The 23177-nt window shown below is 45.2% G+C and overlaps 1 protein-coding gene across 2 annotated transcripts in view; it reads right to left on the bottom strand.

The window, feature by feature from the left end:
- The window catches only part of spata18 (spermatogenesis associated 18), a 50460-nt gene extending 35844 nt beyond the window's left edge, over positions 1–14616 (bottom strand). For both annotated transcript variants that reach the window (XM_033028453.1, XM_033028461.1), the window contains exons 1-3: positions 14001–14616; positions 8737–8842; positions 6087–6202 (exon numbers count right to left, since the gene is read on the bottom strand). In XM_033028453.1, the coding sequence (XP_032884344.1) occupies positions 6087–6202; positions 8737–8842; positions 14001–14087 (309 nt within the window). In that variant the 5' untranslated portion in view covers positions 14088–14616. The remainder of the gene's footprint in view (positions 1–6086; positions 6203–8736; positions 8843–14000) is intronic.
- Positions 14617–23177: the final 8561 nt, after the last annotated feature.

The raw sequence follows: 23177 nt of genomic DNA, 5'->3' as shown, positions 1-23177 counted from the left end.
CCCATCCTTTTTCTCCAGAGATGCTGCCTGACCCACAGAGTTACTCCAGCACATTGTGTCTATCATCAGGAGTACTAATCAGCATTGGAGCATTGATTCCTCCTAAATTGTATTAGTACACAAGAAAGATGACTGTCAACAAACTAAGTTCTATGGTGTCTTATATCAGATGAAATAGAAACACAATGATATCGAGAGCTGATGTTTAGGATGAGCAATGGGTTATGCAACAAATAATCAGAGCCTGAATATTTTGTTTTCTCATTTATTGTTTGATTTAGCTGCCAATTTAGTCTTCCAGGTCACCCATGTCCCGCAGTACCATTGCTGCCATTAATCAGATAACTGGCATCTCAATATCATACTGGAAAATCAAGAGAGCAAAACAGATGCCCTGAACATCAAGGTAATTTACTCAATGGAATCTGCTTGTGAAAAGTATAGAGGGTAAAATTGCATGAAGATGCACATTTGGACAAATGCAGGGCAGGGCTGGAGGGGGTGGGTACCTATTTGTAACCTTTATAACTCAGCCTGCTAAATATAGTAGTGTTAAGAATAGGCCCTCTTCCTTGTATAGTATCAGTTGCCGACTAGATCAACTAGTTCTGTGGTGTCAACATACTGTGGTCTGTAATGAGTTGCCTGGCAGAAGGGTGTTCAGAATCGCCTTCAGGTTTTTCTTTTTAAGAAAGGGACTGCATTTATTATTGTTTTTAAAAACATTATCTCCCGCACTCTCCCCCATACCGCCATGGCACCTCCAATCTCCATTTGCTGCTGGCTGTTGCTGCCTATTACACATCAATTCTCTCAGAGAACAGAAGTGTGGGAATAGGCAGTGTTAAGAGTTCCCATCCCATGCCCGGTCCAATCCAGACAAAACTTATGCAATTCCGAACACGTTTGGAGTTCCACCTATTTATGTTCCAGAGGGAGTCCTTTCAACATATTGCTGCTAGAATGCACGAGAAACAATCTTCTACCCAGATTTAAGTAAATGCATATAATAGTGCCAATTGAATAAACAAACATGTTATTTGTACAAAGGGACGGGCATGAAGTGCAATCGATAATGAACGTGAAACATCTCATTATGCAGATAAACACCAATTGAGCAATGTTTTGATTTTGACGTAAGTCTGCTTTCGAGTAAGAGATAGAACAAATGAAAATAGAATCACAAGTAGGGTTGTCAACTTTCTCACTCCACAATAAGGGACAAAAGGTCAAAATAGGGGACAAATTCCTGACGGCAATTCGTTAACTGACTCAGCCATGGCTGGGTGAATGATGAGTTGACCCGGGTGCTGGACAGCACACAAAGTCCAGCCGGCTGGCCAGCTGAGGTGTTTTGGCCCGGACGCCGGACTATGCGCGCAATGTTGCGTGCAAAGTCCAGCACCCCATCCAACTCATGAACCGATGATCGGCCATGAGAAGGAGGGGTGGTGATGTCAGCGGCAAGTGAAGGTCCGAAGATCGCACAGCTGGCCGGGCTGCCGACCGACGGGGCCACGGGCAAGGCGCTGCTGCTGCTGCTGCACTCCATGGGCTGCACTACTTCAGGACGGGTGAGGCTGGGCCAGACACGGCGCTCCGACCCGACAGTCCCCTCGCCCCGTAGTAGCAGTCAAATAGTGGACAAGTGCGGTCCCGTACGAGACAAACCAACATACGGGATGTCCCGGCTAATACGGGACAGTTGGCAACCCTAATCACTAGTGCCATTTGTCTCCTCATGCTTGCTCCAGCATTCATCAGCGCTAGAGTCCGGCACCAACTCCACAGCACTGGGTGCACCTGTACACAGTCAACATTGCAGACGTCAGCTCAGCCTTTCGGTGAGTAACCAGGAGAGCAACTGGCCCGGATGGTGGCCCCGGGTTAACCACAGACCTGGGCAGACCAGCTGGCGGAAATATTCACCAACATCTTTAACTCCCTCTACTCCAGTCCAAGGAGTACTTGCTTTAACAAGACCTTATCATTCTGATGACAACCGGAAGCAAGGTAGCATGCCTCAATGGCTACGGTCCAAAGGTTCTGACATCCATCATCATGAAGTGCTTTGAGAGGTTGGTCACGACTTACGTTGACTCCAACCTGCCAGACAGCCTTGATCCACTGCAGTTCATTTACAATCAACAGATGCCATCTCCATGGTCCTACATTACTCAGATATTCCAGGGATGGGCGAGGACATCTACGCCCGACTCCTATTTATTGACGCTTGCTCCACCTTCAATATTCATCTCGAAAATCCTATTCCATGGACTCAACACCTCCACTGCAACTGGATGCCTGCCATCAGCAAGGACAAGTGGCAAAACTTCCTCCACAAACATTGTTAACACCAGTGCACTACAAGGCTGTGTCTCAGCCCTTTACTATACTCCCTACACTCGCAATTGTGCAGCCAAGTACTGCTAACTCAATTTAAAACGGTGCAGATGACAGCACTGTAGAAGGCCGGATCACAAACAATGTTGAGGTGGAGGACAAGAAGGAGATAGAGCATCAGCATGATAATGGAGCTGGGCATCAACTTCAGGAAGCGGCATGAAAGACATGCCTACTCTGTAGCAATGGTGTTGAAAGAGTCAGACTGTGGAAACATCTCCTTTGGCCCAACTTGCCCACACCGACCAACATGCCCCATTTACAGTAGTCCCTCCTGCCTGTGTTCAGCCCATGTCTCTCCAAATCTATCCTAACCATTTACCTGCCCAAATGTATTTGTCAAACGTGGTGATAGTACCCGCTTCAACTCTAACAGCTCCTTCCATATACCCGCCACCCATTGTGTAAAAATGTTACCCCTTAGGTTCCATTGAATCTTTTTCCCCTCATCTTAAACAGATGTCCTTTGGTTCTTGATTCCTGTAATCTGGGTTAAAAAAAAACTGTGCATTTGCCCTATCAATTTCTCTCATGATCTTATACACCTCTACAAGATCACCCCTCATCCACCTGCACTCCACAGAATAAAGTCTTAGCCTGTTCAACCACTCAACATAGCTCAGGCCGTCAAGTCCTGTGCCGCAGTGGAGCTTTATGTTTCTAGATGCAGGTATTACTCATCCAACTACATTGACTCTAAGGCTAAGAAAGCACATCCATACCTCCATTTCATCAGAAGTGGGAGGAAATTCAGCACGTCTTCAATGACTCTTACCAATCTCAACAGATCTCACCACAGAAAGCATCCAATGGGCTGCATCACAGCTTGGAATGGCACAGCTCTACCCTAGAACAAGAGGTGCAAATGCAGACCAGCCCATTCCACAAACCAGCCCCAACTCAGACCAGACTGATTCAGACCAGACCAGACTGATTCCTGGGATGTCAGGACTTTCATATGAAGAAAGACTGGATAGACTCGGCTTTTAGTGAATCTCTGGAATTCTCTGCCACAGAAGGTAGTTGAGGCCAGTTCGTTGGCTATATTTAAGAGGGAGTTAGATGTGGCCCTTGTGGCTAAAGGGATCAGGGGGTATGGAGAGAAGGCAGGTACAGGATACCGTGTTGGATGATCAGCCATGATCATATTGAATGGCGGTGCAGGCTCGAAGGGCCGAATGGCCTACACCTGCACCTATTTTCTATGTTTACTCGCTAGAATTTAGAAGATTGAGGGGGGATCTTATAGAAACTTACAAAATTCTCAAGGGGTTGGACAGGCTAGACGCAGGAAGATTGTTCCCGATGTTGGGGAAGTCCAGAACAAGGGGTCACAGTTTAAGGATAAAGGGGAAATCTTTTAGGACTGAGACGAGAAAAACATTTTTTACACAGAGAGTGGTGAATCTCTGGAATTCTCTGCCACAGAATGTAGTCGAGGCCAGTTCATTGGCTATATTTAAGAGGGAGTTAGATGTGGCCCTTGTGGCTAAAGGGATCAGGGGGTATGGAGAGAAAGCAGGTACAGGATACTGAGTTGGATGATCAGCCATGATCATATTGAATGGCGGTGCAGGCTCGAAGGGCCGAATGGCCTACTCCTGCACCTATTTTCTATGTTTCGAACTCACCTCCCTCTGTCAACTACATATCCTGCTGTCTCAGGAAAGCAGCTAAAATAATCAAAAATCTCACACATCCGATCATTCCCTCTTCTCCCGTCCTCAGACAGAAGAGAAACACTTGAAAGTTTATAACACCAGATTCAAGAACAGCTTTTACCCCGCCATCATCAGGCTCTTGAACGGAATTTCATATGCTAAGGGTGTAGTCCCAACGTACTGTCTCTGTAGCTGGAGCAACATTTTTTGCACTCTTTCTCTTTTGCACGACTTTATACTCATGTCCAGCACGATTTTCCTTGATAGTGTGCAAATTTTCACATGCATCTCAGTGCTTGTGACAATAATAAACCAATACTATATAGAGTCATAGAGTGATACAGTGTGGAAACAGGTCCTTCGGCCCAACTTGCCCACACCGGCCAACAATGTCCCAGCTACACCAGTCCCACTTGCCTGCACTTGGTCCATATCCCTCCAAACGTCCTATCCATGTTTAATCCCTTTAATGTTTTTCAAAGTCCACCTTGAATGTACTCAGCAACAGAGCCACCACAGATACAGAATTCCAAATATTCAATAAACTCTGAGCAAAGAAGTACATTTTCAGCTCAGCACTGAAAGCCTAGCCGATTATTTTGAGAATGTACATCATAGCCAAGGGAAACATCAAATCCACTTCTACCCTATCAGGCTCCATAAATATATTAAGCATTTCAATGGCACTACCTCTCAATCTTCTAAACATAAGAACACAAGCTCTTATTCTTTCTCACTTGGTATCAAGTTGGGAAAATGGGAAGTACAATGGGATCTGGGAGTCCTTGTTCATCAGTCAATGAAAGTAAGCATGCAGGTACAGTAGGCAGTGAAGAAAGCGAATGGCATGTTGGCCTTTATAACAAGAGGAGTTGAGTATAGGAGCAAAGAAGTCCTTCTGCAGTTGTATAGGGCCCTAGTGAGACCATACCTGGAGTATTGTGTGCAGTTTGTGTCCCCTAATTTGAGGAGGGACATTCTTGCTATTGAGGGAGTGCAGTGTAGGTTTACAAGGTTATCCCCCCCCCCCCCATCTGAAACTTTACAGATAATTAGTACAGCACCTTTTTAATAATGTGATAAACTGTTAGTTACTGGAAATTAATCTACCACTAAACATAAACTATTACAGTCATGGAATTTTGTTCGTTTTCAGAAGTCAAAATTAATGATAACTTTATTATTTGCTTCATCTAATCTTTCTTTTGCATTCATTATGCATTTGATTTGATTAAAACCCAATACAACCACTAAAACGGAACCCTGTGTTTATTACTTAGTCACGTTTCTTTAAGGATCGTAGCTGGCTGGGTTATGCAGATTTCCGATGCTCAGTTTCCCTTGTCGCTGGGTTAACATATTATACATACAGTAACTGCGAGAAAAGGAAATAAAAATGTAATGATAATCTAATGAATATTATGCAGTGGGCAGGTGCTATAGACCTGCACGGGAAGGTAGATGCTCCCGCCCCCATGGGTCTCGGGCAGATGGGGCTCGTCAGCCTGGGAAAGCAGTCCATTTACGAGAGGGAAAACTCTGATTTAAAACCTCCTCTGCCTTGTGGCTATATCCAGTCATGGAAAAGGCTCCAGGAGTAAACCTCAAGAAAATCCGGAGTCGGAGCCCCCGATTATTTTGAGAATGTACATCATATGTACATCGAGGTTGTCCACAACCTCTCTCTGGCAGCTCCTGCGACAGCGCTGGTGCCAAACTGTAACGGCCCTGCTGTTCCTTTGCGACGTGGAGAGGGGGGGGGGGGGGAACGTGCCGCATGGGCAACAGCCTGTCCTCCATATGACATCGCCCAGGCTTCTTGCATCCGACCACACATCACCTGTTTGCTCCAGCCGAGGTTTGGAGCAAGCAGCCAACAGCTAGGATGCATCACCCATGGTCAGTCATGGGGGGGGGGGGGGGGGGGGGGCTACAAACGATTATGCAATAACAATTTCTGTTTTATTGCTGAAATTGGGTTCGCGGACACATGACCAGCAAGGATTTCCATCTTTCACCTACCTGCAGGAGGGTAAAGCTGGTGTCAGAGGTCACCCCTGGGGTAATGACTGTAAAGTTAGATCCTAGCCACGGCAGGAAGCGGGACTTGATGGTATCAATGCCACAATAAACACCACCTATTTTAAAAAAACGTAAAGAAGATTATTATCGGATTTCATTTCACTGCGAGCCTTTGATATGTTTGATGCAATTTGCTGCATTTATTGCCTGGTTTTAAAAGACCTGCCTTTGCCTATTTATTTAAAAACAAAAATGGCAGCTTCAATCCCAAAAAGATCAGTGCCTTTTTACATCAAACGTGACTAATAGGCATGAAGTCTGACTGACATCGTTCATTGCCTCAGAAATATCACCAAAGAGAATCAAAACAAAAAGCAATAAGCGTGTTCCAGTGCACAATGATGTGCTCCAAAAGTGTCAGAAAAACCTATTTCCATGAACTTGTTCAGTCTGTAAGATCATATCTTGTTTCCTTCAAATTAATAAGATCCTTCAATTACACATCTCCCTGAAAAAAATCCGTAGTTTAATTTCTATGGGATTTCAGGTGAGCAAAATGTCCCCATCTAAGCTAGTTCCATTAGCCTGTGTTGGGCCCATCTCCCTCTAAACCTTTCCTATCCATATACTTGTCAATGTGTCTTTTAAATGCTGTTATAGTACCTGCCTCAATTACCTACTCTGCCAGCTTGTCCGATATACCTCCCACCCTCTCAGTTAAAAGTTGTCCCTCAGATTCCTATATCCTCTTGACCGTCTCGTCTTAAACGTATGTCCTCTAGGTCTTTATTCACCTACCCTGGGGAAAAGACACTCTGCATTCACCCTGTCTAGTCCCCTCATGATTGTATACACTTGTACAAGATCAAACCTCAGTCTCCTGCACTCCAAGGAATAAAGTCCTGGCTTTTGATTGAAAGATACAGCATGGAAACAGACTCTATGGTCCAACCAGTCCATGCTGACCACCGATCATCTGTTCACACTAGTTCCATGTTATCTCACTTTTGCATTTGCTAACTGCACACTGAGGGTAATTTACAGAGGCCAATTAACCTACAAACAGCGCACCTTTGGGATGTGGGAGGAAACCAGAGGACCCGCAGGAAGCCCATGCACTCACAAGGCGAACGTGCAAGTTTCACATAGACAGTAACCAATGTCCGGATTGGATCCGAGTCTCTGGCACTCCGAGTCCGTGAAACATCAGCTCTATCCACTGCTCCATTTTCCCCTGCCCAACCATTCTCTATAGCTCAGACTCCCGTGTCCTGGCAAATCTTCCCTGCACTCTTTCCAGTTTGATGACGTCCTTCCTAGAGCAGGATGACCAAAAATAGTCTACCCTACCCTACATTATCGTAACAATTTAAGTGCCACTCATCTGTATGAAGTAGCATGGAACAAGTCTTTAGAAAGAAAGATGTCCCACATCATACATGACCTGCAACATCCTGATCCTCATTTTCTCAAGTTGATTCAGAAGTAAAATTAAACAAGCTACCTTAAAGTCAACTAAAGGCTAAAACTCCACTCAATGCCCAGTGAATAAAACTAATTCAGGGCTCAATGGAGAAATGTGTCAAGGGCAAATTTATGTCATGAAATTCATGTCATGAAAGCGCAATGAAATAGTCACCCATAAAAACAGGAAAGTTGACTACATTCAGACACTTTCTCCTTTAAATGCAATCAGAGTAAACTGGGTATAAATTCAGAACTCAAGGTTCGCAATCCAAAGCTAGTATTGCTGCAAGGTACTATTTAAAAAAAAAAAAAAAAAAAAGACTAAACGTCATCTTGAAAAAGTGTCACATAGTTGCCTGGTCTTGCTGTGCAGATGAGACCACTGTAAGCAGGCTGGGAGGATTCCACACATCAGGAAATCTGGCCAAATTCCTGTTCATTTAAAATATTGGATGGGATATCTACTCCAATAACTTGCTTGCTATTCTGTGGATCATTCATTTCCATAGAAAATAATACTGCAGTACGTGCAAAGCTCAAAAAGAAATTAAAGAGGCTTCATGTGTAAGAAGGAACTGCAGATGCTGGTTTAAACTGAAGATAGACACAAAAAGCTGGAGTAACTCAGTGGGACAGGCAGTATCTCTGGAGAGAAGGAAAAGGTGATGTTTTGAATCTCGACCCGAAACGTCACCCATTCCTTCTCTCCAGAGAAGCCGCCTGTTCCGCTGAGTTACTCCAACAGTCTATCTTCATAACACTCCTGATTCAAGAACCAGAATGTTTCAATAAAGCTTGCAGGTCTAGTCTCATGCACGAGTCTGTTCTCAGCCACTTCCATCCAGCTTCTCAACATTAAATCGACGGTCTGGGACCAAAGGTGTGGAAACAAAAAAATATTATTTTTATCAGTTTGGAGGAGAAAAAAGGCCCGAGTGCAGGTTAACGCTGCGGTTTTGCCTCATCAGGTAACTTTCCCAGGTTATTTCAATATGGATTCTTTTTAGATTTTTTATACGAGGTGGCCTCCTTCCTCCAAAATAAATCCTTGACCCTGACCAGACAAGAAATGAAACATGATGTTTGCCCTCCAAGTAAAGGAAGTGATTGTGAAGTGGATTTGATCTTTAAAAGGTGACCAGTGAAAGCAAGGTGTGAAACGTGGAGCTATCCAACCCAATACCTTCGCTTGCTGCAAGGCTGAGGATGGTGAAGAGTTCACCTTGCACCTTTGAGGTCAGCTCAATAAGTTCACAGCATCGATTCAAGTTCTGATCACACGAGTTGATCTAGGAATTGGGCAAAGGGAAAAAAAAAAACAGATCAGAATCCTCACATAATCCAGTAGGATGCATTTTTCAGGCTTCTCTTCACTAGGGTTTTAAGGAGAGGGAGACGGGGAAGAGGGGGGGGGGGGGGGTGGGTGGAAGGGCATTGAAACAGACATTAAATCTATGCTGACCTTCAAGCTCCACTCAGGCAAATTCTATGCTAATCCATTTTATCCCCCCCTCATCCCCATAGACTCCCACCAGATTCTACCATCCATTTAACAAACAATTTCCAGTGACCAATTAACCTACCAACTCACACACATCATTGTGATGTGGGAGGATAATGGGGCAGCCCAAAGAAAACTCATCCGGTCCCAGGGGAGAGCATGCAAACTCCACACAGACAGCACCAGAGTGGAACCAGGTGTTACATGAACTGTGAGGCAGCAGGTCTACCATCTGTCCACTGAACTGCTCAGGTGCTTCCCTATAACCTTCTGCACGCTTCCAGCAATCACAGCGGTACACAGTAGGTTCCCATTCTGTCTGCTTCAGTGATCAGCCTGCTCATGTTAATCCCCTACCTGCACCCATGTGCAACAGTAAATTGGTCTCCTGGTTGGCGGTCCCCTAAAGACAAGTCACAGTCCCCTAAGGTACAAAAAAATGTTGGAGAAACTCAGCGGGTGCAGCAACATCTATGGAGCGAAGGAAATAGGCAACGTTTCGAGCCAAAACCCTTCTTCAGACTCTACGACCTCAGAGTCCCCTAAAATGTCTTCTACCTGACCAGCTGTCAACAGACGGGATAGTCGTGGACTTCCCTTACACTCACAAACAGACATAGAACAATACAGCACAGAAACACAACCTTCAGCCCACAATATCCACGGCAAACATGATGCCAAGTTAAACTAAGCTCCACTGCCTGCATGTGATCCACAATCCTTCCATATCCATGCGCCTGTCCAAAAGCCTCTTAAATACCACTATAGCATCTGCCTCGCCCACCACTGCTGACAGGATTAAATAAACAAAATCCATTAAAAATTACAGAAATGGAGAATGGCTCGACCACAAAAATTTAATATATGGAAGTGTTGGGGAAATAGGGGCAAACAATCACCGAGATGATGAGTGAGTAGCCCTTGCAACAGTTTTTTGTTGCGCTACCCAGCTTGCCCTGTTGAGGATATCGAACTGCTCGCATCAATGCTCTGCAGTGCTCAGGTTGGAAAAAAAAAATGGTGCTAATAATCTGCAGGTGACCAGAGTGCAAATGCTGTATGATGGAATGGCATCCACATCTAGAAGCCTGTTTATCATGCCACAAATCCCTACTATGAAGGAGCCAATTTGTAAATTCCTCATGTCTGGCTTGTGGCCATAACCTGCTGGCCTCTAGCCACTAGCTGGTATTTGGCCCGAGATATGATCAGTCCAGCGTAATAATGGTGCAGTGAAAGTTGGGAGTGAAATTGAAGAATTGAACAATGCTCTGCCTTTGCTTTCTAATTCACTAGCATGCTGATGAATAACACAGGCTGAACAGTACATTAAAATACTCCAATAGTTACTCCTGCTTCAGCTACCCATGTCTTTCGGTAGCAACAGGTATAAAAGGGGCAATGCTCATGGAAGTTCTTGCATCTCACTCCCAGCTCGGTGGTAGATTTTGCAATGCATGATGGCGCAAAGGAACTTTTGAACTTCGTAAAGCTAAGCAAAGACAATGCCACACAAGTTTTCAATGCACAGCAAGCTTAAAAACTATTTAAAAAAATTAAACACAAGTCATTCATTTATTATTTTCAGAGCTCCTAACAGGTTTAAACAAGTTAGAGTGTGGGCAGGTGCATGGCGGAGTAGTGGATAAATGGGAAGTTATCTATTTTGGTGGCAAAAATAAAGAAAGGTAGATTATCATCTGAATGGCAATAAATTGGGATTGGGGAAGATAAACGAGACCTAGGTGCCCTTCTGCACCAGTTGCTGAAAGTAAGAATTTAGGTGCAGTAGGTTGGCCAGAAGGCAAATGCCATGTTGACCTTCATTGTGAGATGTTTCAAGCAGAGGGATGTTATTGATTTGGTCTCCTTATCCGAAGAAGGATATTCTAGCTTTGGAAGGTGTGCAGCATTTCCTGGACTAACATTTGAAGAGAGATTGGGTTAATTAAGCTTTTATCACCAGTTTAGAAGAATTACAAGGCTAAATAATTACAGGCCCATAGCTTTAGCCAGCATATTGTCAAAAGTCTTAGAAAGAGTTCTGCTGGATAGAATAAATGAGTTTGTTAACTCCACAGATAACCAGTTTGGCTTTAAAGCTAAACATGGCACTGACTTATGCATATATGCCCTAAAGGAGATTGTAAACAAATATAGAGGCAAAAACTCTTCAACCCTTATGTGTTTTATTGATGCTTCCAAAGCCTTTGACCGTGTTAATCACAGAAAGCTGTTTGGTAAAATGAGTCAAAGAGGGGTGCCTGAATACATTGTTAGAATTCTGGCCTACTGGTATGCCCACCAGACTATGCAAATAAAATGGGGCAATAGGGTCTCAGCCCCATTTGGGGTTAGCAATGGTGTTAGACAAGGGGGAATTTTGTCCCCAGTCCTTTTTAATCTATATATTGATGATCTGTCTAAACAACTGAAAGCCTGTAACACTGGGTGCGTGATTGGTAATATTTTAGTGAACCATATTATATATGCAGATGATCTTGTGGTCTTTAGTCCATCTAGCGCTGGTCTCCAGCAGCTCCTTACTATATGTTCCGTGTATGGTGTGGAGCATGACATTAAATATAATGCTAGTAAGAGTGCTGTTATGGTCTGTAGAACCAAAGAGGATAAATGCCTAAAATATCCTGTTTTTAAATTGTCTGACAACAATCTTAGTGTCTGTAATAAGATAAAATATCTAAGGCATATTATTACAGAACAAATGACAGATGATGAGGATATTTATAGGCAACGACGCATGCTGTATGTACAGGCAAATATCCTCTTGCGTAAATTTGGTGTGTGTGCAGATGTGGTGAAGATGTCGCTATTTAGTGCATACTGCACACCACTCTACAATGCGCACCTGTGGTCGAACTATTTAAAGACAAGTATGCAGAGACTAAAGGTGGCATATAACGATGCCATGAGAACACTGCTAAGGCAACCTAGATGGTGTAATGCCAGTAATATGTTTGTGGCTGCAGGAGTCAGTACTTTAGAAGCTATCCTAAGACACCACATGTATAAATTCATTTGCAGGATAAATGACTCTAAAAATGTACTTATTGTGGCCTTGACAAACATAAGGGTTAGCACTACACACTACGAATCCCAGTTGTGGAGACACTGGTATCGTTGTCTCGTTGTAGGACATTGATCATCTTTTAATCTGGATTTTTAACTTAAGTATTGTGGGTTTTTGTTAAATATAAATTATGTTTTTATGTGATATACCATGATTTTATATATATTTATGATATTTGATATGCAATGCATTTTTAATGCAATGTTGCCCCTTGTCTGGACCTTGAGTCAGTAATAAAGTTTATTATTATTATTATTATTATTATTATTTCACTGCAAGCTACAAACATTTGAACAGAACTTGTCAGATGAGATGCAGAAAAGATGCACAAGAAACTGCAGATGCTGGAATCTTGAGCAAAAAATGGTGGAGGAACTCAGCAGATCAGGCAGCATCTGGGGAAGGAATGGATGGACAATGCACCAGGTCAAGCCAACGTCAGTCCATTCCCTCTCTAAATGCTGCCTGACCCCTTGAGCTCTTCCAGCACTTTGTGTTTTAGATGCAGAAAGGATGTTCCCAATGGCAGGCAGCCAAGGACCAGGGATTACAACCCGAGGATATTGGATAATCAATGTAGGGTTGAGATGAGGAAAAATCTCCCACAGAAGAGAAAATGCAGAATTCACTATTGCAGAAGGCAGCTGAAGCAAAATAATTAAATATTCAATTTTGAAGTAATTCTGAGTGTTAAAGAGAGCGAGGAATAGGGGAGAAGGCAGGGAGTGGGTTCTGAATTTGCATGATCAGTGATAATCATATTGAATAGCAGAGCAGGTTGGAAGGGCTGAATGCCCAAATTCTGTTCCTATTTTTCTGTGAAGATTCCTCTACATTTTAGGTTTAGTTATTCATGATTTTTCATTGTAGGTTATGGATCATGCATTTTACACAGCAAGAATTGTTAACTGCATTTTTTAAGCAAATGGCTATACCTATGTGACCATTTACTGAAGACAATTGAATGCAACTCAACCATGAAAGGCATGTCCAAATGAGTGTTGGAAGTACTTTTCCAAATGATTGAAAATCATTTAAAATATCTAATCTGGAAATTACACATTTTCGATTGAATAAAAGTCTAAATAAAGAATCGATTGCTTCTCGTGTCATTCTTCATAATTTGAAACAGATAAATTCTGTTTTCTTGATTTTGCATTCTGTTTAGAAATGAAAGACAATGAAACAAAACTAAATTGTTGTTGCCAGTGTAACTCAAATTTCACACTTACCTTAATTGGTACATGTGACAAAATGGTACTGTTCGCCAATATTCAATCAGCCAAGGACAAAATATTACATGCGTGAAACATTCCTGCAATTGAATGCGATTTTCTATTTTGCATATTACACATCATGACAAATGCAAACAAAAAACTGTGCAGAATTTCATCGAGCTGGTTTGCTCATTGCCATAGCAACGAGCGTCCTTAGTTACCAAACTCCCGGGAAATTTCCATGCTACGTTGCAAGATTTCTGCAATTATTTCACATCACAATGTAGAAGATCCGACAAATTCAATTTGCATTTTCAATTCATTTAATTGAATAGTAAAATGAATAGGTTTGCAACAAATCAAAAGTTATCACTTTAGTAAATCACGAGAATAAGCGCACCATTCACATTGCAAATGGGACAGTATTTGAATATTTTCACCAAAACGCATGCTTGTTTTGCACCTACCGTAACATTTGATTTATTTTAATTTGCAAAAAAGATGCCCCGGAGCAACGGAACCTGTACGTTGTATCGTGACATTCTGATTATTAAAGCCACATCCTTACACAAAGACCTTCTGGTAAAGTTATCTGGTTTGCCCAAATGGAAAAAGGGCGAAAGTAAAATAAGGCTCACGTGATAATCCTTGTACCAAGACTCGAGTTTATTCTGCAGCAGTTTGCAGGTCGTTGTGTTGACCAGCCTTCGCAAGGTATCCGCCATAGCCGAGGTGTACCCACTCGCACTTCACACACCTGCTTGAGCACCGGCTCGGCTCCAACCCACCTGGACCAGAGTTCGCTGCAGTTTTTATACGGGGCTGGCTGGGCAAAAATTGCGATTTGGTGTCAGGGACGCCACGCGTGCGCGATGCTGCTGCTGACTTTTAGTTGTAGCAACGCTATTTCTTCACTGCGGGCAAACTTGTCGCAATCTGCCCTGTCCAATTGCCCCAGAATGTTGATCAATGCATGCACTAAATTTTGTTTAAGCAAGTTATTATATGATTTGTCGACTAAGATGAGTGGTAACATTTTTATGTCTGGAAAATAGACACAAAGTGCTGGAGTAACTCAGCGGGACATTTTTATGTCTGTAGATTTCCAATACACGTCCTGTTTTTGTACACACTCTTGTTATCTCATTACACATTAAGGCACATTTTTACTCTAGACAAATATCATTTAGCGAAAATAAATATTTTGCCTTTAACATCAGGAAGTGTGTTATAACAAATTGCAATTCCACTGCTTTCAACGTGGAAGAGGCCATTTGGCCCACCATAATTATACCGGTTGTTTGTAAAACAATCCAAACAGTTCCACTTCCCAGCTCCTTCCTGACAGCACATCACTTTTTTTTCATTCTAAACGTACATTAAACAACATTCCAAAGTTACTATTGAATTGTCTCCAGGTTACTCCAGGGCAGAGTAGAAGGGTGAACAGCAAGTTTCATGAGAAATATAGAGATGTTAGTGTGTATTTAAACATTCCCGTGTTCATTATTATGAACTGCAGTTATTGTCAGTCTGTACATTTCAAATTATGCAGAAAGCATAGAAACATTGAAAATAGGTGCAGGAGTAGGCCCTTCGGCCCTTCGAGCCATTCAATATGATCATGGTTGATTATTCAAAATCAGTACCCAGTTCTGGCTTTTGCCCCATATCTCTTGATTCCCTTAGTCCGAAAAGCTAAATCTAACTCTCTCTTGAAAACATTCAGTGAATTGGCCTCCACTGCCTTCCGTGGCAGAGAATTCCACAGAATCTCAACTCTCTGGGTTAAAAAGGTTTTCCTCATCTAAGTCTACCCCTTATTCTTAAATTGCAATCCCCTGGTTCTGGACTCCCCCAACATCGGGAACATTTTTCCTGCATCTACCCTGTCCAATCCTCTAAGAATTTTATATTTTTCTATAAGCTTGCCCTCTCATCCTTCTAAATTCCAATGAATACAAGCCCAGTCGACCCATTCTTTCATCATATGTCAGTCCCGCCATTCCGGGATTAACCTGGTGAACCTATGTTACACTCCCTCAATAGCAATAATGGGAAACAAGGAAATGGCAAGACAGTTAAATGAGTACTTTGGTTCTGTCTTCACTAAGGAATAAAGAAACAATCTTCCGGAAATACTAGGAGACCGAGGATCTAGTGGGAGGGAGGAACTGAAGGAAATCCACATTAGTCAGAAAATGGTGTTAGGTAAACTGTTGGGACTGAAGGCAGATAAATCCTCAGGGCCTGATGGTCTGCATCCCAGAGTACTTAAGGAGGTGGCCCTAGAAATCATGGATGCATTGGTGATAATTTTCCAATGTTTTCTCAACTGTTTCAGTTCCTGTGGACTGGAGGGTAGGCAATGTAACTCCACTTTTTAAGAAAGGAGGGAGAGAGGGGAATTATAGACCAGTTAGCCTTACATCGATAGTGGGGAAGATGCATGAGTCAATTATTAATGAGGTTATAGCAGCGCATTTGGAAAGCAGTGACGGGAAGATGTAACATGTAGTATGGATAAGGGAGAGCCAGTGGATGTGATGTATCTGAACTTTCAAAAAGCCTTTGACAAGGTCCCACACAAGATTCAGATTCAGATTCAACTTTAATTGTCATTGTCAGTGTCAGTGTCAGTGTACAGTACAGAGACAACAAAATGCAGTGTTCAACAAGAGATCAGTGTTCAAAATTAGAGCACATGCTATTGGGGGTAGGGTATTGACATGGATGGAGAACTGGTTGGCAGACAGGAAGCAAAAAGTAGGAATTAACGGGTCCTTTTCAGAATGGCAGGCAGTGACTAGTGGGGTGCAGCAAGGCTCGTTGCTGGTACCCCAATTGTTTAAATATATATTAACGATTTGGATGAGGGAATGTGACATCTCTAAGTTTGCGGATGGCACAAAGCTGGGTGGCAGTGTGAGCTGCAAGGAGGATGCTATGAGGCTGCAGGGTGACTTGGATAGGTTGGGTGAGTGGGCAGAAGCATGGCAGATGCAGTATAACGTGCATAAATGTGAGGATATCCACTTTGGTGGTAAGAACAGGAAGGCAGATTATTATATTAATGGTGGACACAAAATTCTGGAGTAACTCAGTGGGACAGGCAGCATGTTTGGAGAGAAAGAATGGGTGACTTTTCAGGTCGGGACCCTTCTTCAGACTGGTGTCAGGGGAGTGGGCGGGACAGAGATAGAATGTAGTCGGAGACAGTAAGACAAGTGGGAGAACTGGGAAGGGGGAGGGGATGGGGATGGAGAGAGAGGGAAAGCAAGGACTATTTGAAGTTAGAGAAGTCAATGTTCCTACCGCTGGGGTGTAAGCTACCCAAGCGAAATATGAGGTGCTGTTTCTCCAATTAGTGCTGGGACTCACTCTGACAATGGAGGAGGTCTAGGACAGAAAGGTCAGATTGGGAATTGGAGGGGGAGTTGAAGTGCTGTGTAACTGGGAGATCAGGTACATTAAGACGGACTGAGCGGACGTATTCAGCGAAACGTTTGCCGAGCCTGCGCTTGGTCTCGTCGATGTACAGAACTTGACACCTGGAACAGCGGATACAGTAGATGAGGTTGGAGGAGGTGCAAGTGAACCTCTGCCTCACCAGAAAAGACTGTTGGGTCCTTGGATGGAGTCGGGGGTGGGGGGGGGGGGGGGGGGGGGGGGGGGGGGGGGGGTAATGGGACAGGGGTTGCATCGCCTGCAGTTGCAGTGAAAGTACCTGGGGAGGGGGTGGTCCCCTTTGGAGGTGGCAAAAATGTTGGAGGATTATATGCTGTATGCGACGGCTGATGAGGTGGAAGGTGCGGACATGGGGGACTCTGTCCTTGTTGCGAATGGGGGGAGGGGGAGAAAGAGTGCATATAGTGGAGACCCTAGTGAGAGCCTCATCTATAATGGAAGAGGGGAACCCCCGTTTCCTAAAGAATGAGGACATCTCTGACGATGAAGTATGGAAAACCTCAGCCCTGGAGCAGATGCGGCGTAGACAGAGGAATTGGGAGTAGGTGATAGAATCTTTACTGGAAGCAGGATGGGAAGAAATGTAGCCTAGACTAGACTAAGTGGGACCCGTTGGGTCCCAGCATCACACGGGAGGGCTAGTCCCCCAACACAATATTCCACCTCTCCACCAATTACAATATCGGTGGCCAGTGGGGGGGGGGGCTCAGTCACTCAAGCCTGTTGTGCTGGCAGCTCACTTACTCACGGCTGGTGGGCTGGCAGTTGACTCGTGGCTATTCCTTGAAATTCCATTTCAAGCAGTGTGCAAGGCCACCAAATTCAAGTGCAGTTTCTTACCACTTCAAGCAGGGTGCAAGGCCACCAAATTCAAGCGCAGTTTCATACCATTTCAACAGGGTGCAAGGCCACTAAAGACAGCGAGTCGTGACCTCTCCCTCCTCCATCTTGCAGAGACTGAGCCACGCCCACACCTCTGGGTTTTATAGTCCCTCCCCCCCCGCCCACCAGAAGGGGCGTGGCCTTCATGGCGTGATTGACAGGAGAGAGAATCTCAACATTTTTAAAACACTAATAACTCTTTTATCTTTCATCGATGGGAAAAATCCTCAGTACCTGATGAGCGGAGGGGGACTCTGAGTAAAATGGCCAAAAATCACAGCCGTACGTAGTAGCGTTTTTTAATAAATCAATATAAAGCGCAAACAGGAACTAGTCAAGATTAGACTTTTAATTATATAGAAAGCAAGGTGACTTTAATTAGGCAAGGCGACTTTAATTAGGCAAGGCGACTTTAATTAGGCAAGGCAACTTTAATTAAGCAACACAGCTTTAGCATTTCCAAACCAAAGGCAACACAGCTTTAGCATTTCCAAATGAAAGGCAACACAGCTTTAGCATTTCCAAACCAAAGGCAACACAGCTTTAGTATTTCCAAACCAAAGGCAACACAGCTTTAGCATTTCCAAACCAAAGGCAACACAGCTTTAGCATTTCCAAACTAAAGGTAACACAACTTTAGCATTTCCAAACCAAAGGCAACACAGCTTTAGCATTTCCAAACCAAAGGCAACACAACTTTAGCATTTCCAAACTATATTTTCAAACCACATTAAGGGCACTGACAGGTCAGTAAAACCACTCACAGTTAGTTAACATGTGTTCAGTGTTATTCACAGCTCAGACTGAGAGACGTGACCCTCTCGCTCCCCCATCTTGCAGAGACTGATTGAGGCACTCAACACTTCCAGGTTTTATAGTCCCTCCGGAAGGAGAGTGGCCTTCAGGAGAGAGAATCTCAACATTTTATAAACACTAATAACTCTTTTATTTTTCATCGATGGGAAAAATCCTCTTGTCCTGCGCAGCGGAGGGGGACTTTGAGTAAGATGGCCAAAAATCACAGACCTAAGTGGCAACGTTTTTTCTAAAATCAATATACAGAACAACAGGAAGTGGTCAAGATCAGATTTTTAGTAATATAGATAGCTATGGGAATTAGTAGGTTTTTAGGTTTCTGAATGGTGTCAGATTAGGTGAAGGGGAGGTGCAACGAGACCTGGGTGTGCTTGTACATCAGTCACTGAAAGTATGCATGCAGGTAAAGCAGGCAGTGAAAAAAGCTAATGGCATGTTAGCTTTTGTAAGTTATTGGGGCAATTCCTCCAAAATTATGGAAGAACTCAGATAAGGACATGGACATTTTAAAACCAGATTTGCTGGCTGCAACGGAAAAACCCCCAATCCACAAAGGAAGAACCAGTTTTGAACCTGTCTGTGGGCCTGGGCATTAAACCACTATGCGAATGGTGTGAGCAGGAAAGGCTGAGACGGAGATAACGAGATTATCTTGGAAACACAAAGGAAGGAACCAAGCCTCAGCAGACGGGAATAAACAGCCCAACAGCAAAACATATCACCATCGTGGATGACCCATCCATCGGGACAATGGGAGCCCATCTAGGCAATGGGATAACGATCAGGCTGAGGGATCATGACATCAGCAAACCCCTTATCATCCGAAGCCTATTGTTCATGCCAGATCGAAACTGGGAATCATCAAAAGACCCTTTTGTCCAGAGGACCACCTGGGGGGTTTCAAGGGAGAAACTCGGGTATAAAAAGCAGGAGTCAAGCCAGAACTCTCTCTCTTTCTGCTCTGCTGGACGGCTCGTGACCCTGTATCGATCTAGCTGTAAGTACCCCAGTGACCTGGTGAAGGTCCCAAAATAGGATAGAGGTTGAGAGAAGAAGGGGAAAGGGGGTGTCTCTAAAATTGTGTAAAGTAAGTTTTACGACGTGCCCGATAATTTTCTTTCCATAGTCTTAGTTTAAAGCATAAGTTTAGTCACGTATTATGTAGTGTTGGTGAGATTCGATTTCTCATTGTTTAATAAAGCCTGTAAATTTTAGACTTGCTTTGAGTCCATCTTGGTTTCTGTTTTCTCTCATCAGCACGCTCTGGTCAAGTCAACCTTTTATCATATCCCACCATAATTCCGAGGTCTAGAACCCAGGGGAATCCCTATTGTTGTATTCTCTCTCTTGGGAACCGCTCGAGTGGAGTGGTGGCCGATTGACCCTCCGACATGGGAGAGAATAACTCGGGCAGTGGGGCCCGAAGTGGAGTAAAGGGAAACGAAACCCCTACAGAATGGCGACCATGGCAGGACCTCGGTGGTTTGGGATATGTGACTTGCCAGAGGGGGTGAGAGAACGTAGCAAGATGGAGGAGAGAATCTCCTCGTATCTGTTTAAAAAGATCAATCTCACCAAACAATGGGTGATAGCACTGTTGACAGCACAGCAGCCTGCAGAAGCTGCTGCTCAATGGACGGAAAGCAAAGCGTATAATAAAGGGCAGGAAAAGGCAGTTTGGCTAGCGTGCCTATCACAGCAGGTAGCAAAAATGGAGAGACAGGTAGATAGTCTGGAAGAGCAACTGAGAGAAGCTAGGGCCAGCGCTGAGGAAAGCGCTATAGATGGGGAAGGGCTATATGAGGAACTCAGTGGAGCCAGGCAGTGGATCTTGCAGGCTAGGGAGTCCCACAGAAATGCCCAGGAATTCCTCCAATGCCAGGTGGTAGAGGCAAAGGAGAGGGAACGGAATGCCCAGGAACTCCTGGCTCAGAGTACACAGAAGTACAGGGAGCTGGAGGGAAAGTTCCAAGATATCCAAGCAGCATACAGGGTGGCCCGTAGCGAGCTAGGGGATTGTGATCACGGGCCTTGCCAGGCAAGGATAGCGCAGCTGGAGGAGACTCTGTCCAAGACTAGGGGACGGGTTCACCTGGTAGGTCCAGGGGGGTCCCCCGGGGGCAGAGGGCTTCCCTCAGCAGATGATTCCCCAGGGGCAAAGGGGAATAGACCGCCTCCTGAGGCGCCGGGAATAGGTCCAGGTCGGCAGGTGGGGTTCGGGTTGTCCGGGGAGGGACAGGCCCAAGGAGGGGAGGGAGAGCACCCTCAGTTAGCGGCTTCCGCGCCATGTGTAGCACACCACGAGGTGGTGGGGTTACCGATCATGGTGGGAGAGCCGGGGGTAAAGGGGCAACAGCCCCGGGTAGGGCAGATGTGCCCGGTACGGCAAAGGAAATATGGTCCCTCGGTAGGGCAGGCAGATAGGGGGCCCATAGAGAGTGATATCATCATTCCCCATGGGGCACACGTGCTGAGGGGGATGGTGGCTCACGTTCCCAGGTTAACCAGGGCGGGAGACCCGTCATTGCATTTTATGGAGGTGCAGCAGGCAGCCGACATAAACGATTGCGATGAGGTAGAACGGGTAAAGCTACTACTGATGACCCTAGATTCATACCTATGCAAGGCAATGACCTCCAGGGAAGGGGGAAGACCTGAAACATGGGTAGCGGCACAGACAGCGATTCTGGAGGCCATGGGGTTGAATCAGGGTAGTCCTTTCGCCAGGGTGGGGGAGACGAAGCAGCAGGTAGCTGAGTCCCCGGACATGTTTGCAGACAGACTGTGGGCAGTGTATGAGGGAGCGTGTGGGATGCCTTTAGATAGGCAGAATTTAGATGAGAGAACAGCCCATTGGCTGAAGACTCTGGTGGCGAATTGCCTCCCGCGAGTTAGGGCAAAGGCCGAACACTGGTTCGACCCAGTGGACCCAAACCTTAACGAGGCGGAGTTGATCAGGAAGCTCACCCTTGCGTATCGCAATGGGGAGAGAAGTGAGGAGAAGCCCTCCAAGGGCAAGGTGCACAATATAACCATATAACCATATAACAATTACAGCACGGAAACAGGCCATCTCGACCCTTCTAGTCCGTGCCGTACACGTATTCTCCCCTAGTCCCATATACCTGCGCTCACACCATAACCCTCCATTCCTTTCCCGTCCATATAACTATCCAATTTATTTTTAAATGATAAAAACGAACCTGCCTCCACCACCTTCACTGGAAGCTCATTCCACACAGCCACCACTCTCTGAGTAAAGAAGTTCCCCCTCATGTTACCCCTAAACTTCTGTCCCTTAATTCTCAAGTCATGTCCCCTTGTTTGAATCTTCCCTACTCTCAGTGGGAAAAGCTTATCCACGTCAACTCTGTCTATCCCTCTCATCATTTTAAAGACCTCTATCAAGTCCCCCCTTAACCTCCTGCGCTCCAAAGAATAAAGCCCTAACTTGTTCAACCTTTCTCTGGAACTTAGTTGCTGAAACCCAGGCAACATTCTAGTAAATCTCCTCTGTACTCTCTCTATTTTGTTGTTAATATAGCACCGGCACCCCCCAAAAGGAGGGAGTGGAAACAGGAAGGCAGCCGGACCTCTTCCGAGATGAGGCTGGTGTGCTACGAGTGTGGGAAGCACGGGCACTACAAGAGGGAGTGCCGAAACCTAAGTAGAGCAGTGGGGGATAGGACCCCGGTAACAGCCGACCCAGCCCCGGAGGAGGGAGCGGCAGTGCCGGTAACAGTAGATGTAAGAGATCTATTGACCTATTTTCAGTCCAAGGCGGGAGGGTCCGGGCAGGTAGCCATGGCAACAGGCCAGGGCGCGCCCGTATCCGCACCCCCGGCACCTTTATGACTGCCAGCGAAACAGCCCACATTCCTATGCCCGTTAAAGTATGGCCCATGTGGGAGACCCTGGGTCAAGATGGAGGTCCAGGATGTGGTCGGGAGTTACCTGCTGGACACAGGTGCTTCCAGTACCATTGTCCACACGGACAATCCCCGTACATCCCCTCTATCTAGTGGGGTGCCCTATAGTCTTGTCGGTTTTACGGGAAACGAGAAGATGGGGTTTTTCTCTGTTCCCTTGTCCATTCAATTAGGAGCACTCCAGGCGCAGTGGAAGTGCGTCCTGATGAGTTGGGAGCAGGAGGGAAAGGGGATACTAGGCGCCGACTTTATAGTGGCCCACCAGGTCCTGGTGGACCTGAGGAACCACTGTTTTTGGGGCATAGAAGGAGAAGGGGCTGAGAGAGAGAAGGAGGTAATGGTCATCGAGAGGGCACCAGAGAGAGGGGCTCTGTGTGTCGTGAAGCCCAGAGAGGGGTACGATCTAGAGGTCCTAGTGAGGCAGACCCCGACAGAGTATCGAGGCCATGTTAAGCGAAATTTGGCCGCATTCGCTACTCACAAGCACGACTGTGGAAGGGTCACAGGAACAGAGGTCAGGATAGACGGGGATCCCATGTCCCGACCGCAGAAACAGTATAGTTTTCCCCGAGAAGCGGAGGCTGACTTAGAAGTCGCCCTGAGTTCACTGGTTAAGCAAGGCGTTTTGAGGCCCATAGCCACCCACGTGAACTCACCGCTCTGGCCCGTACGGAAGCCAGACAATTCCTGGAGGGCCACGGTAGATTATAGGGTCCTGAA

Source organism: Amblyraja radiata, chromosome 1, assembly GCF_010909765.2.
Source record: "Amblyraja radiata isolate CabotCenter1 chromosome 1, sAmbRad1.1.pri, whole genome shotgun sequence".
Lineage (NCBI taxonomy): Eukaryota > Metazoa > Chordata > Chondrichthyes > Rajiformes > Rajidae > Amblyraja > Amblyraja radiata.
This window is presented reverse-complemented; position numbering and strand designations above follow the sequence as displayed.